This window comes from Pollachius pollachius (genome assembly GCF_949987615.1).
Source record: "Pollachius pollachius genome assembly, chromosome: 20".
NCBI classification, from domain to species: domain Eukaryota; kingdom Metazoa; phylum Chordata; class Actinopteri; order Gadiformes; family Gadidae; genus Pollachius; species Pollachius pollachius.
In genome coordinates, this window is record NC_136953.1 from 11,826,469 (window position 1) to 11,841,138 (window position 14,670).

At 40.8% G+C, this 14,670-nt stretch overlaps 1 protein-coding gene across 3 annotated transcripts; it reads left to right on the top strand.

The window, feature by feature from the left end:
* The first annotated feature begins 1,996 nt into the window (after positions 1-1,996).
* On the top strand, positions 1,997-12,732 carry LOC307091027 (butyrophilin subfamily 1 member A1-like). 3 transcript variants are annotated; one of them, XM_079757858.1, is made up of 6 exons: positions 1,997-2,068; positions 3,107-3,232; positions 3,429-3,752; positions 4,729-5,013; positions 9,294-9,396; positions 9,487-12,732. In XM_079757858.1, the coding sequence occupies exons 2-6, from the start codon at positions 3,193-3,195 to the stop codon at positions 9,503-9,505; spliced, it is 771 nt and encodes a 256-aa protein (XP_079613984.1). In that variant the 5' UTR covers positions 1,997-2,068; positions 3,107-3,192; the 3' UTR covers positions 9,506-12,732. The 3 variants fall into 3 exon arrangements, with proteins under 3 accessions (XP_079613984.1, XP_079613985.1, XP_079613986.1); XM_079757859.1 differs by having other exon boundaries at positions 2,003-2,068; positions 3,073-3,232; XM_079757860.1 differs by having other exon boundaries at positions 2,032-2,068; positions 3,125-3,232.
* Positions 12,733-14,670: the final 1,938 nt, after the last annotated feature.

Consider the following 14,670-nt stretch of genomic DNA (forward strand, 5'->3'; position numbering starts at 1 on the left):
CCTGTGTCACGTGGCGTACCCCTGGGGGTACGCGTACCACAGTTTGGGAACCACTGCTCTAGAGGGAAGTGACTGTCGTGTCGCAAATTACCGGCATCGACAATCGCAAACATAAATAACTGAGTCAATACGTCCTTTTTAAAATTATAAATTATTTGAATATTATTTATTTTAATATATTGATTAATTTATGTATGCATTTATATTTGTATTGCCTCATTTATTTATTTCAGGATTTGCTTCATTCATAGCCAAAAACCTCTGATTAGATTTGTAATTAGGATCCTTTGGATCCCCCCTGTCTATCTCTTGTGCTGAAAAAGAGTGAGAAGAAGACGAGAGAAAGGGTTACACGCCTATATAAGCTTGGCAAGAAATAACCTCGGGATAAGAGGAGTGCTCTTTGTTCCCCCCAACATAAGTTAATGAACTTCATTAATTGTGATCATCAGCAGCTTAACTAATATACACTAACCAGATTCCTTATATAATAGGCTACAGCAATATAATACATGTTTACTATGATTACTTGTATAATAAAGTAGCATAATAGTATTTAGTAATTTTAGTATGATTTCCCATTTGGCATAGTATGATTGATCTCTATTATATTATTTCAAAACGGTATCTATTTTAGAGTAATCTTGTGTTTTCTATCTCCTTTTGGTCCTCCAACTCCTCTCTCCTTTTGCCATCAATCCAAAATCAACTGAACTGTCAAAATAATAAAGACATGTAATAGCATTACGTTTTTGAATTAAAATAAAATAAAAATCAGCAACGAACGGAGATGACGTGAATCGCTCTCTCTGCGTAGCTATGGCTGATTGGACATTGCAAACGTACCTGTATTCTGATTGGTTATAGGAAACCTGGATTCTGAATGGTGTATATATGTATTTTTATAATTTTTTCTCTGTTGTTGCGGAAAAATAGTCCCAAAAACTTCAAGTTTGTATCCACAAGATTAGATCGACAAAGGCTTGAAAGCAGACCCGTAATTCACGATACAGTTTCACAGGTTTTCACAGCAACACACGACAACCTGCATTTGTGGATTTGTATATTCCCATCTATGTGATGATTTGCTGTACCCATAGCTAAACCTTATTTATATGTATACATAATTAATGTTAATAATTGTTATTAATATTTGCAGCAACTTTAATCCAAAAGAAAGAAGATGCCTATCCCCAATAATCAGTGGTGGTTCTAGGATTTTTCTGATACAGGGGCCATTCAGGGGCCAAGTACAGGGTACATCCAAGCACAAATAATTTATTCAGTACGGTGCAAATGCATTTTGACAGTCATACCTTTTTCAAACGTGCTAATAAAAAATGATGAGCCAGGTAAGTTCTTAAGGATTTTGTCATTTATTTATATTGTGCATAAAGGACACAATGCATACAACTCATTAAATGCAATACATCACACACACACAGCAAATGTAGAACAAAAAATAGGTATTTTAACAACCATGTAGGCCTACAACTCTCTCTCTCTCTCTCTCTCTCTCTCTCTCTCTCTCTCTCTTCTTTCACTCACTCAGTCGCCTCAAAAAATAAGAATTCTCTGAATGTTATGCTGAAACGCCTGACAAATTCATCCAAATAGAATGACCCGGCCAGCCAGCCAGCCAGCCAGCCACAAAAAGTTTAGTGACTTACAAGTTTAGTAGCTCACAATTTACTTAACAAACCTAAAATTTGTGAGAGCAGCAGCTAAAAACTCTTCATATATTAATGACAACCAACACGAGGATTTGTGACTAGCCAAGAATTGTCTTCAAATTGGATGGATGGATGGATTACTTCTCCCGCCTAGCATAACGTCTGAGAATGTCAGGCTCTGGTAACGTTCAGCCATTAACAGTAAAAGTTTCAAGCAAAAATAATATAAAGCCAGAACCTCCGCAGGTCCCCTTCTTCTCCCCTTCATGTGTCATGCATTGACACATTACTGCCGCCAATAGTTTGGATGTGAAATTGCATCCGTGAAACGAAAGAATAACCCTGCACGTTGGAACGTGCCCATCACGTACCCACATTTCCAAAGACGTATAAAGGTAAATATGTATTACGTTGTGACAAACAATATATATACAATAGCAATATGTAATATACAATAGGTTATATACACAATAGCCTACATAACTATTATCAATCCGGACTTAATCTATCAGATCTGTTTCACTATTGCCACGTGTTAAATTACCTAATCAACGCTCTGGTATCTCAATTTGAGAATACGCCTCACGTGCCTATTTGTGGTGTAGATGTTTGAGAATCTCAAACATCTACACCACAGGCTGCTGACTGTAGGCCTACACCTGTAAATGTGTCTCACTTTGAAAGTTTAGCTAGTTTGTCAAATAGTTATTGTGTCAATAGATATGAGCGCATCAACGCACTTCCCTGTCTCTCTTCAGTCCTGTTTTAACAGCTCGGCGAATACAGTTTTAACACCCTAAAAGCTGCCCTGGCCGTGACATACAACACAAAACAGTTGAAAACAGAATAAATCCACACATAGGCCTGCATTTAAAGAGATCGCTGAAGAGTTCCCTTTGTCTTGGGGGAACTTCCTACTTTACTTTCGCTTCAGGAAACAGGGAATACGTTAAGCTCCGCCATATGGTTTGTTAATAATATAGATTTTACACATACGAATCAAACGCTGCATTATCAAATGCAGCGTTTGATTCGTTTGTGTTCGTTTGTGTCGTTGTGTACCTGTTATGAATGTTATAATGACCCGGGTATTAAATAAATCGCATGAGCGATTTATATCTCCCCCCACGCCGCAGCAGGCATGTTCTAAAAATAGCAGTAGTCAGTAGTCACCATGGAATAACAATTGTGTTGAGGTTATTTTTAAATCAATGGCATTGAATTGATATAGATAAGATTTTATTGTTCATAAATGAATTAATTAATAAATTATTATTATTTATATAATAATAATAATAATAATAATAATAATAATACCGTGCAACTTTGTCAATCATGTATAATTGTCAGTTTGGGTAAGGATGTTCATGTTTTAATAACATTTATTGTTCTATTTCAGGTAAATAAATAATAATAATATATTTTATTTATAGTGCCCTTTTCATCCGAAGATCTCAAAGGGCTAGGCAGATGTCCATGTTCCCCTGATTAAGTCAGAGGAACCTCTTCAGGGCTTCTCATGGCAGTCCTTTTTCTCCTGTTGATCTGCTTTTCTGAAGGTAAAACACCCAATGATTACCAATACTCTTTTTGGTTGTCATACTGTTGCCATAATGTTACTACTAGGGTCAGAGGAGAGTGTCCAGTAGCAGATCCTCTCCTGGCTCCGCATGTAGCAAGGTGGATGATAGAGAAGTGTGCTGTGTTTCCCAACCTCATAACCTCTCCTCTACCTCGGGTCATCTCTCTGTCTAGGGGAAGCTCTTTACGTGAGGGCACTGGTCGGTGATGACGTCACTCTGTCGGTCGATACAAAGACGTCGTCAGACATCGGCGAGAATGTAATGGAGTGGTTCAGGACAGACCTGACTCCTGATATTGTCCATCGGCATGAAAACCGTCGGACAATTTATCAACAGCAGAATCCGGCATACAGAGGCAGGACGATGCTGTCGGAAGAAGATCTGGATAGAGGAATCATCTCCCTCACACTGTTTGGCGTCCGATTGGCCGATGAGGGGAACTACACCTGCCTGTTCAAGTCCAGAGAAAACATGTACTCCGTCCATCTCCTTGTAGGTAAGACTGCTACCCGTAGGTTGGAACAAGAGACAGCCCTTTTCTAGTGGGTGAGACAGATTCTACTACAAATATAGTAGAACTACGCCCCCTAACCCCACCCTCAGGGGCACCCTCCTCCTCCCAGTCATAACCCTAACCCCACCCCCAGGTGCAGCCTTCTCCCAGTCATAACCCTAACCCCACCCTCCTCCCCAGTCATATCCCTAACCTTACCCCCAGGAGCATTTACATTTACATTTACATTTAGGGCATTTAGCAGACGCTTTTATCCAAAGCGACTTACAATAAGTGCATTTGTTACAATAAGTACATTTGTCATAAGAAGTGAAACAATATATCGCTGTCGGTACAGTAAAGACGTTCATAGAACCAAGTGCAAGTATTACAATCGCTAGGCTAAACCATTTCCCGTGTAAAGCAAAGATAGCAGCTACTGTAGATGCTACACAATTAAGTACCTTGAATAAGTGCAATGTACAAGTGCCAGGACGTACAACATTCAATGGTGGCTGTGCATTGGTTTCTATGCAGAGTCGAGGTGAACTCTGAACAGGTGAGTTTTGAGTCTTTTGCGGAAGCTGGTGAGCGACTCTGCGGTCCTGACATCGGTAGGGAGCTCGTTCCACCACTGAGGTCCCAAAACAGAGAAAAGTTGCGACTTCGCTGATCGACCTTTGCTTGCTCTTAGCGATGGCGGTACCAGACGTCCAGCTGAGGTAGTTGAGCGGAGGGATCGAGCTGGGGTGTGTGGCTTTACTAATGCTTGGAGGTAGGCAGGGGCAGTTCCATCGACTGCCTTGTATGCCAGTACCATCATCTTGAATCTGATGCGAGCTGCGAGGTGCAGCCTCCTCCTCCCAGTCATAACCCTCACCTTACCCCCAGGTGCAGCCTCCTCCTCCCAGTCATAACCCTCACCTTACCCCCAGGTGCAGCCTCCTCCTCCCAGTCATAACCCTAACCTTACCCCCAGGTGCAGCCTCCTCCCCAGTCATAACCCTGGAGGATGGCAACAGCAGCGGCCTGGTTCTAGGCTGCCGGGCTAAAGGCTGGTACCCACAACCAAAGCTCTCCTGGAGGAACGCTGATGGACACCTCCTGCCCGCCGTAACCATGCCTGCAAACCAAGGACAAGACCGACTGTACAACATTTCCAGCACCGTGGTGGTGGAGAAGAAGAGTCCGAACAGACACCTCATCTGTAGAGTTCACCACGCACTCTTCAACCAGACCAGGGAGATGGAGATACGCCTTTCTGGTAGGTCCTGTTATGTCTTGTGATGAGATCGTAGAATCTTTGACGTCACCCATTGGTTAATGCAAGGGTTCTATGTCGGTGAAGACTTTGTGTATATGGAGCGTCAGCACTTAGCTAAGATGTTAGCAGTCAACAACAGACACCATCTATTTCTGGCAGCACAGTTTATAACATTGAGAGTCTGGCTAAAACGTATTCGCATTTAATCCTTTATAACAATTTGAATAAAGATAATTGTCAACTAGGACCTTGGAAAACGGATCCTTACATACGAGGAAGACATTTGTTGGCTTTGTATTCAAATAATGAAATCACATTCCTTCCCGTCAAACTAAAATGAAGCCGGGGCTTTCTGCGTCATGCTTAATACTCTAAACCACCTACAGGCCATAAGAGGAACTTTAGCCTCTACCATGAACCTCTAAAGGCTCATTTATGCTCTACGTTAGATACGCATACAGATACCGACGGAGCCTTCTGTCCGTACTCTGCATACATTTCACCCGTATTTCTGCACGTATCCTGCAAGCTTGTGTACACGTACCGAAACGGACCAAGCGTTGCAGTACCACCGGGAATCATTGGGGCAGTGTCGGGCATTGTACACAAAATAGTGCCGTGAATAGCATACACAAAGATGAAGAGACATTCAAGGATGTATTTAGTGGTCTCACTGACCACCACCGTCTACAATGCTGCCTGCGTTTTTGCCTACTTCTCAATAGATCATCGCCATGTTTGTTGTGGTCATAAACTTTTCTTTACTTTTTACTTTATCGAGTAACTTTTGAATCTGAACAACGCCCTCTAGGGGATGCTTTGCTCAACGTCCATTAAAACGTAAAGGACGCATGAAAGTATGAAGGCAGTGGCGGTTAGAACGTTGATAACGTACGTATCTATTTATGCACGAAATGGGAGCATAACTGAGCCTAAACAGGGCGTTGGAGGAACCACATTCTGAGGGGTATTCCATCAACCAAGCTAAAGGCAAAGCCGCCCTTATTTCGCTTAGCCTTGCCACTTTCAGCTAGAGTTGCGTTCAACTAACGTGACTTACGGGAATCTCCGCTTAGTAACCATGGCAACTTATTCGACCAAACTAACCTGGTCGGTAGCAGGCTAACTGTCAGGCTTACTTGATCGGTGTTTCGGAGAAGTCCCACCTCTCGGCAACAAGTGTACCATCAGAAGGTTCCGCCAAGCCTAGTCCTCACGGTTTTGTCATAAATCGACATATATGAAGTACAAACAGCATATATTTTCACTAAGGGTTTAAGATTAAATGATACAAATAAAATAATTAAATGGATTCTATCTATTGTTATCGTGGATTTTTTTTTTCACACTTTTTTATTCAATTTATGTGTTCTATTGAAATTATTAATCAGCAGTTGGGTGAGTGGTCTAGCATTTGCCCTGTGTTATGGGCAACCCGAGTTCGTGTCCCGAGTATGTCATAGAATTCTTGGCGTTGCCTAGAATCCAAATATAACTTGCAAAAACCCATGGTAAAGTTAATGTTAATATTAATGTTACCCATAGTGAAGCCTTTGTCACAATGACAAAGACACTGTTGCATGGGAAATAGTCAGCCATTATTCAATTTTGAATATTCAAAGAAATGGAAATCAATTGCATGAAAAGTTGTTTGATTTCTCCAGTAATCCTTCCTAAATTACTAATAGCGTGGGGATTGAACGACCGGGTGCAAGTCCGACACGTTACCTCGAGACTATCACCCTGATTACAAAACTATTGTCAATCTAAATATGTTACGCTTAATTCTACTTATGCATTCAAAAGATCGGCGATTTGATTGCCAGGCGGCCTCCCTGTTTTTGTTAATGGTTATGGTGTCCCCTTTTTGAGTTATTACATGCTTGTATTCCTCATAGACCTCCACAAGCAGCTCGCCACTTGAAAAGATCCCGTTTGGTCCTTTTCGGACATTTTTCTTTTTTTTTAACACTTTGTTTATTTATTTTTCAAAATATAGCAAAACATATTATACAAATGTAATATTTTATTTTTAACCCCCAAAGACAAACAGACAAACATAAATCAAAAATTATAATAATAATAATAATAATAATAATAATAATAATAATAATAATAATAATAATAATGATACAACAAAAGTAAAATAAGAAATAAAAATAAATACATAAATAAAATAAAGAAATAAAATAAAGTGTGTTTGTACAGTTTGGAGTTATTTGGATCCTTAGCAAGATAAAAGTGAGAAATAACATTTTGTACATCCTTATAGCTGGTCAAGCAGATATGTAATGAAAGGTTGCCAAACCCTGCTAAAATTGTCCTTTGAGCCCTTTAAGCAAACCATATCTTTTCAAGTTTCAGAAATTGTGCTCTAAGAAGATGATCACCCTCACATTGAATACCAAAAACGGCTGTAAGAGGGTTCGGAGTTATTGGTCTCTTAAGTATCTTGGATATTGAGTCAAAGATAGGGGACCAGTAATTAACTGGCAAAGCCAGAACATATGAGCTAGTGTTGCAGGTGAATTTTTACATTTGTTGCATGATGGATACATTTTTGAGAGTTTGGCTTTAGAGAGACGGAGTTTGTGTGCTACTTTAAACTGGATCAAGCCATGTCTGGCACATATCGATGAAGAATGTATTCTTAAAAAAACATTTGACCACTCAACATCTGTAAATTTTTATATTTTTATTCAGATCAGCCTGCCACGCCGCTATCAATGCATCCAGAGACGCTGACTGCACAGAATAAAGTTTTTTATAGATAACGGATATTGTGCCCCTGAGCTCTGGGTCTGCTGGGAAAAGAGTATCCATAGGTTGAGGTTTGGGGATTGTAGGGAACGTTCCTGTATTGTTACGTACCCAGTCCCTAACCTGAAGATAACAAAAAAAATTGCATTCGGTAGATTAAATTTAGTTTTGAGCTGTTTGAATGAGGCAAAAACACCTGTTATGTATAAATCTTTAAATGAAATAATACCCTTCTTTTGCCAAGCCAGGAAAAATTCATTATGAAATGAAGGGGCAAATCGATGATTAGACGCAATTGGGGCCCAGAGCGAGCCAGCCTGCCAACCAAAGTGCCCTCGGACTTGAGCCCATATAGGTAAAGACTGATGTACCAAGGGTGCACTTGAAACGTGGTTTGGAGTGATAGGCATTGCAGAATGCAATAAAGCAGGGAGGGACGATGGCAAGCAGGCAGTGGCCTCTATCTGAACCCAAGTAGGAGACTCATTATCAATGTAATTTTTAAGCCAATATGCCATAGCTCTAAGGTTGCTTGCCCGATAGTAAGATTGGAAATGTGTTAAGGCCAAACCACCTATTAATCTTGGCCGCAAAAGTTCCCTACGGATACGGGGTGGCTTCTTATTCCAAATGAAGTCAGATAATCTTATCTAGGTGCGAAAAGAAAGACTTGTTGATAAAGATTGGTATAGTTTGGAAAAGGTAGAGAAATTTGGGCAACAAAATGACCCACAATTCAGGGGATCCTTATTCTTTTTCAGTAAAACAGAAATAGAAGCCTGACAAAGGGTTGGTGGAAGGTGACCTTCAACAAAGGACTCCTCAAAAACTGTCAATAAGACTGGTAATAACTTATCTCCAAATTTCTTAAAAAATGCTAATGTAAAATCCGTCAGGGCCCGGAGCTTTTGCATACTGCATACTGTAGAGGGCTGCTCTAATTTCATGGAGCCATTTCTTAGAGACATAGGTTTTTCCAATTGCTCCATTAATAATACACTAACTTGAGGTGGATTTAAGCTCTGAAAAAATAGTTCAAGTTTAGAAGGGTCATATATCACCTCAGAAGTGTAAAGAGATGAATAAAACCTCTTAAATTCATCATTAATTTCCTGCTCATCATTAGAAATCTGACCATCATGTTTTTTAGGATGTTTGTAATCAGATTAGAGGTCATGGACTGTCTAACCTGTTGAGCCAGAAACCTGCCAGCCTTATCCGAATGTTCGTATAAGCTCGATCGAGACTGGAGGAAGAGCTGTCCTGTATGGCGGGTAGTTATCAGGTCAAATTCTGTCTGCAGAGTCAAGCTCTCCTTTAACCCATTTGTACTGGCTGCTGCGCGGCGCAACATTGTATCTACTAGATACAATGTTGAGCCGCGCAGCAGCCGGTAGATACAATCCACTCAAGACGTCATGGATGCATCTAAATTTACACATAGGCCTGCCGTGGAATGTTATTGGCAGATGCGATGTTAAAGACAGATTCTGTATACATGTAATGTGCTTTCTCTGCAGAGAACTTATTTCCAGGTTTGGTCCAGCCAGGTCGAACTAGTGATGGATTGTATGCTGTTATAGGTGTGCTCCTTTTGGTGACTATGGTGAATTTGGGGATTTGGTGAGTACATAGTATTTGTATGATAATGAGATGCTGTCATTTATTAAATGATTTCCAGCCAGGTGCCAACTCTCATACTGTTATGTCCAGCCTACAGAGACGTTCGTAGAAACTCCCAAAACGAGATGGATAAGAGGGTTGTGTCGGGCCAATATGAAGATTTGAGATCCTAAGACACAATCACACAACCTGCCACTACCCACTATGTTCCTCTAGCTAGCTGCTACTGCTTGCTATGTGTCCCTTGCTAGCTGCTACTGCCCGCTTTGTGCCTCTAACTAGCTGCTACTGCTCGCTATGTGCCTCTAATGGCATGTTTTCGGCGGGTGCGTTTAGGCCCAGTACGATCAAGTCTGGTAGTGTAGGTGCGGTTAGGCGCAGCCCAGTTGCGGCTCGCGTTTCCAACGCCGACAGTACACGTTATGGTAGGGTGGGGTTTAAGCTGGATGGCGATAGCCGCGGTAGCTACACATGCATCGCGACTTCATAGAAGCCCGACACAGTGTAGCCTGCTAAATCCAAGGAAAAAAAAGAACGTGACACAATAAACAAATAGCAAAAATGTAGGACGTCCAAGAAGGACAGCAAACTTTGCACAACATTTTCTTCAATAAACGAACTTTTCGCTGTTGTCCAGAAATACCTTGCGGTTACTGTGTTTGTTTGTTATTATCCCCCTGTCGCACGGAAGTGACGATTCTGTCGACCAATCAACGGAAGGCGTGTGTAGATCGAACTTTTTGGCACCCTTTTAGACCGCTTGGTGCCCCAACGGATGAGCACTGAAAGATAAGTACGGCTTATCGCGGCTAAGTCTGGACTCTGCACACTTTTGCGGTTGGAAACGCGAACCGTTCCGCACCTATTCATACCTAACAGCAATGCACCCACCGCTGGAAACGTGCCATAACTAGCTTCTTCTTCCATCTATAGATGCTTTCCCACATGCACGTAAGTCCTGCTATTCTCCCTCTATTCTATGTGTGAACGACTTATCCTGACTTTGGTATCCTTAAAATCTCCACCTGTGGTAGTATTTTATCCATAGGAAATGTAAATGACCTTATATTTCAATGAGGAGTAGAAAGTCTGTATTTCTCACACCACTTAAGTGGGCGTGTTGATGACGCTTCGGTCTGCATTTGCATGTCATTGAGTATTTGTCTCTAACTCATGCTCCAATCTTTTGTGACGTGAATTACAAAACAGTTTGATCCAACTGCACATTGTTATTGGTTGAGCACCTCACTAGCCACCCTAGGATAATTCTACAGGTCTGTGGAAGTCTGCAAGTCACTACCATTATTGACGCAAAGAATTGCAAAGAATCACGAGACTCACTTCGATCAGCCAGTGTGTTCTTAAGCCAATATGCTTGAGTTTTTTATTGATGCATAACTTTATTAGATGTGATTATTCGTATGCATATTTGTGTTTTAGTTACATTTTTGTTAGATGTGTATTTAAGTATTTGTAAGTATGCCACCAGGCTGCTTGACTGTTATTTCCCTTTTGGAGATGAGGTTGCTTGTATCAGGCTTGTGATGTGGTGTTCTGTGCTATACTTTTTTTGACACAATACTATATACTTCAACTGTTATTCTAGTGCTAGATGCCATTACCCTGGGGGTTTGTTTACATTAATGACATCACAAAAATTCCGTTACCATTTTGACTCTGTTATACTAAAAGGAGCAGTAGGCTAAATTTCGAGGAAATCCTCCCTGCCCTAAGCCTCTCTCAAACAGGGGAAATATTGGGATATTCCTGGTTGGTAGCTACAAAACTATCCAGTATTGGTGTTTTTTTATGATTTTCCTGATGTAAGTCACTTGAAAATGTTAATCTTTTTCAGTGTTCAGTAGAAGGTTTTCTTGGTGGAGGTGGCATATTCCTTAGCAGCTGTATATTGCTAGTTTCACCCCATTCACCTTTACTCTCACCATGGTTAGTCTGCCCTGAATAATGTACTCAAAGTCTAATTGTACGTACGACATGTGGGGCCAGAACGACAGCAACACAGCAACTTCATACCATTGTACACCAAGTGCCAACCTCTCAGGACATTGTCCTTAAAGCAAGTCGGACTTATTGCATTGAAGTTATATCGTGTGCCAATCTCTTGCAGTGTGCTACACAGTCCGCCAGTTTACTTTCACACTTGCATGTCCTTACATTAATGGTCCCGAGTTGAAACGCATGACTCTGATTTCGCTCCATTTGTATTATTTTGGAATAAATTACTATATCCTACTTAACTATTAACCCTATACTAAACAATATATATGATACATCACACATATCCCGCTAATCAGGATCTTCACACTTAATCAGATAGAAGAGAGAATCAGATAAATTGCCTTTCATAAGGTCTACATATTCCAGAAAGAAATAGGCTAATTCAACTTCCGGCGTCATTACTCTGTTAGCTCGCCCGACTGCAAGGTCAGGCTACCTGGGGTGTACGTATCACACAAAGGGACGGAGGTGGAGCTGACTTGAGTGTGAGTGATGATTGGACTATAGGTTGTTCTGAGATCCAGGCTAAAAACGACAGCAAGTTCCTACCCTATGGTACCTGCTCCACCTCACTGGCTAGATCCGACTCAACAGCAGAATCCTGCTCTATAAAGGTGCGTTCACACCAAAAGACACATTTTTCGCCCGTTCGCGTTGTCACCAAAGTTTTGTCATGCGACAAATCATAAACTGTCGCTGTGCAAGTTTTGTCAGGCAAATTTGCTGCGGTTCACCCCAGACTGCACTGCAGGGAACGGTTGGCCGGTTGAACGCTGATTGGCTGTTACGTTACACATATCACTCAGTGGTATGTGTAACTTCCTGGCTCCAAAAGTGGATCGTTTTAAGAAGCGGTAATGAACCTGTTGAATGAATAAATAAAAAAGTAAAACAAGGTAAATATACAACATATAAAAAAAAGAATGCAGTGTGTAATACATTCTTTCTTTATATGTCTGGAGACCATTAGTATTCTCTGCTCCAACAACTCAACATAACAGGTCGATATACGGATACTAACATAACAGTTTACTTACATGGTTATGTTTAACCGATATTGACACAACAGTTTACTATACATGGTTATGTTTAACCAAAGGAATATTTTGTTTCGTAAGCACATTGTTGTGTGTGTGTTTGTGTGTGCGACTTCTTTGCAGTTTTAATGTCCCTATATTGTTTGCCGTTTCTAGCTTTCTATTTTCTATGTTTTGACTGAACAGCACCTTTCTACTCTTGCTTTGAAAAAGCCCTTCATGCATTTCATCACATGTACTCACATGTACTTAAATTATCTGCATTTCACTCTACCATGAATAAAAAATTAATTGATTCTCGGCTGATGCGTTTTTTATTATTATTATAAAAAAATAGAAAAAACTTGTTTATGCCCACCTTTTTATGAGTCTTGCTGTACCAATTTACTACAGGTGGAAAATAAAAGTTTGCTAAAACCTGGTACAATGCATCTCTCCTTGCTCTAAACAAGGTTAATGTTTCTGTACATTGTCCCTGTTCAAATTTAGTCTGAAGACGATTTTCTACAAAGCAACTAAATATAATGAATGTGATGGGTCGTTTGCTGATCAACGCCGCCCTCTGCTGGCAGTTGTTAAGACACGGACGACCTTTCATATCAACAGATAAAACAGGATTACTTCACTAGCATGCTCTCAGTTAAACTTCGTTAGCCTTAAAGGCTATAACGTTAACGATGTTTAACTCTATCAAATGTTTGGTAACATGTTATCAATCCAACTGTGTGCAATATTTATCTGCATGTTTATATCATTTCAATATAAATGTGCAACATGTCAACATTTCAATATTGATTATTTCATCATTTAACTACCCTGGATCAACTTGTGCATTTAAAGGGTATGTTTTCCTATCCATGTATTGCCTTTCTGTATTCAAGTGTTATTATTTTTAATATTTGTATTAATTGATTTCTAAATTTATTGAGTGATTTCTAAATTTATCGATTTATAATGTATTTACTGAATTCTAAATGTATTGATTGATTTGTAATGTATTAATTGGTTTCAAAATTAATGTTATGGTATCTTATGCGAACCGGTGCTTAACCAGTAACCATTGGCTTAAATTCCAGTACAGTAGGGCTGAGCCAGAGTGATAGATATAACATATAATATATATTAATAATATATAATAATATATATTCTCTCTCTATGGCTCTGGGCTAAGCGAACTGGAGCCCCGGGGAGACAGCCTATTGGCTACTACACCCAAACGATAAGCGTTGAACTTGATGTAAAGTATTTAGTTACTTATAATAAAAGACCTCAAAATCCTCTCCGTCATCTTCTTCATCAAAATGGAAAGAACCAAATATGTTCCCTGCTTCCCCGCCTAAGGCGTAGATAAGGGTGCTGACCTATACCCCTCCGTCCTCTTGATCCAGCTTCGTAGCCGTTCGGTACCGCATGAAGCGTTTCTTCCAATTACTCCATTCTGCAGGTCTCTAGAAAGTATCTGTAAATATAAATCGCATCTCCTACTAGGCTCCTGGACAACGTCATCATCAGCCGCATCAGGAGTCTCAGCGGATGGGGACAGTATCCAGGTCTTTCGAGTTCCTTAGCGGGACTAACAGTTTGTGATCTGGGGTCAGCCTGAACCCCTCTAGGCCGTGTAAGTATTTCCCAAATCGTTCGCAGGTCCAGACGCTCGCCAGGCACTCTTTTTCTATCTGAGCGTCCCTGGTTTCCGCCTCACTCAGACGCTGTGCACAATAGGATACAGGTTTCCAGCCCTCACTGTGCAGTTGCATCAGCATGCCCCCGATTCCATAGCTGCTGGCATCTGCAGAGACAGCAGTGGGTTTTTGTTGACATAAAACGCCAGAGTGGGTGGGGTTGTAAGAAATTCTTTGATGCATTGGAACGCTGACTGCTGTACTGGGCCCCATGTCCAAGCGGATTTGGACTTCAGCAGTTCGTACATGGGCTGCTCCACAGCAGCTAGGTTCGGAATGTATTTACCTAAATAATTCACCATCCTGAGAACTCTCTTCAGCTCGTGGACAGTAGTGGGTGGAGTCAGGTCGTTTATAGCGGAGAAATTTTCGGGTGCGCTAGATATCCCAATTGGGAGTCGTTTGAAACAGTACCTGGCAAATGGTGTGATAAAGGTTGTCAGTCTCTGACTATCCTTGTCTAGCGGTATCTGCCAGAACCCTGCTGCTGCGTCTGAGGAGAACACCGTGGACCCACTCAGCTCAGCTGTGATCTC

Bases quoted from the DNA above. Each gene is read 5' to 3' on its own strand.
- LOC307091027 (XM_079757858.1), top strand. From the start codon at position 3,193: ATGGCAGTCCTTTTTCTCCTGTTGATCTGCTTTTCTGAAG. The intron at 3,233-3,428 runs GTAAAACACCCA...CTCTCTGTCTAG, and splicing joins GTTGATCTGCTTTTCTGAAG to GGGAAGCTCTTTACGTGAGG. The intron at 5,014-9,293 runs GTAGGTCCTGTT...CTTTCTCTGCAG, and splicing joins GATGGAGATACGCCTTTCTG to AGAACTTATTTCCAGGTTTG.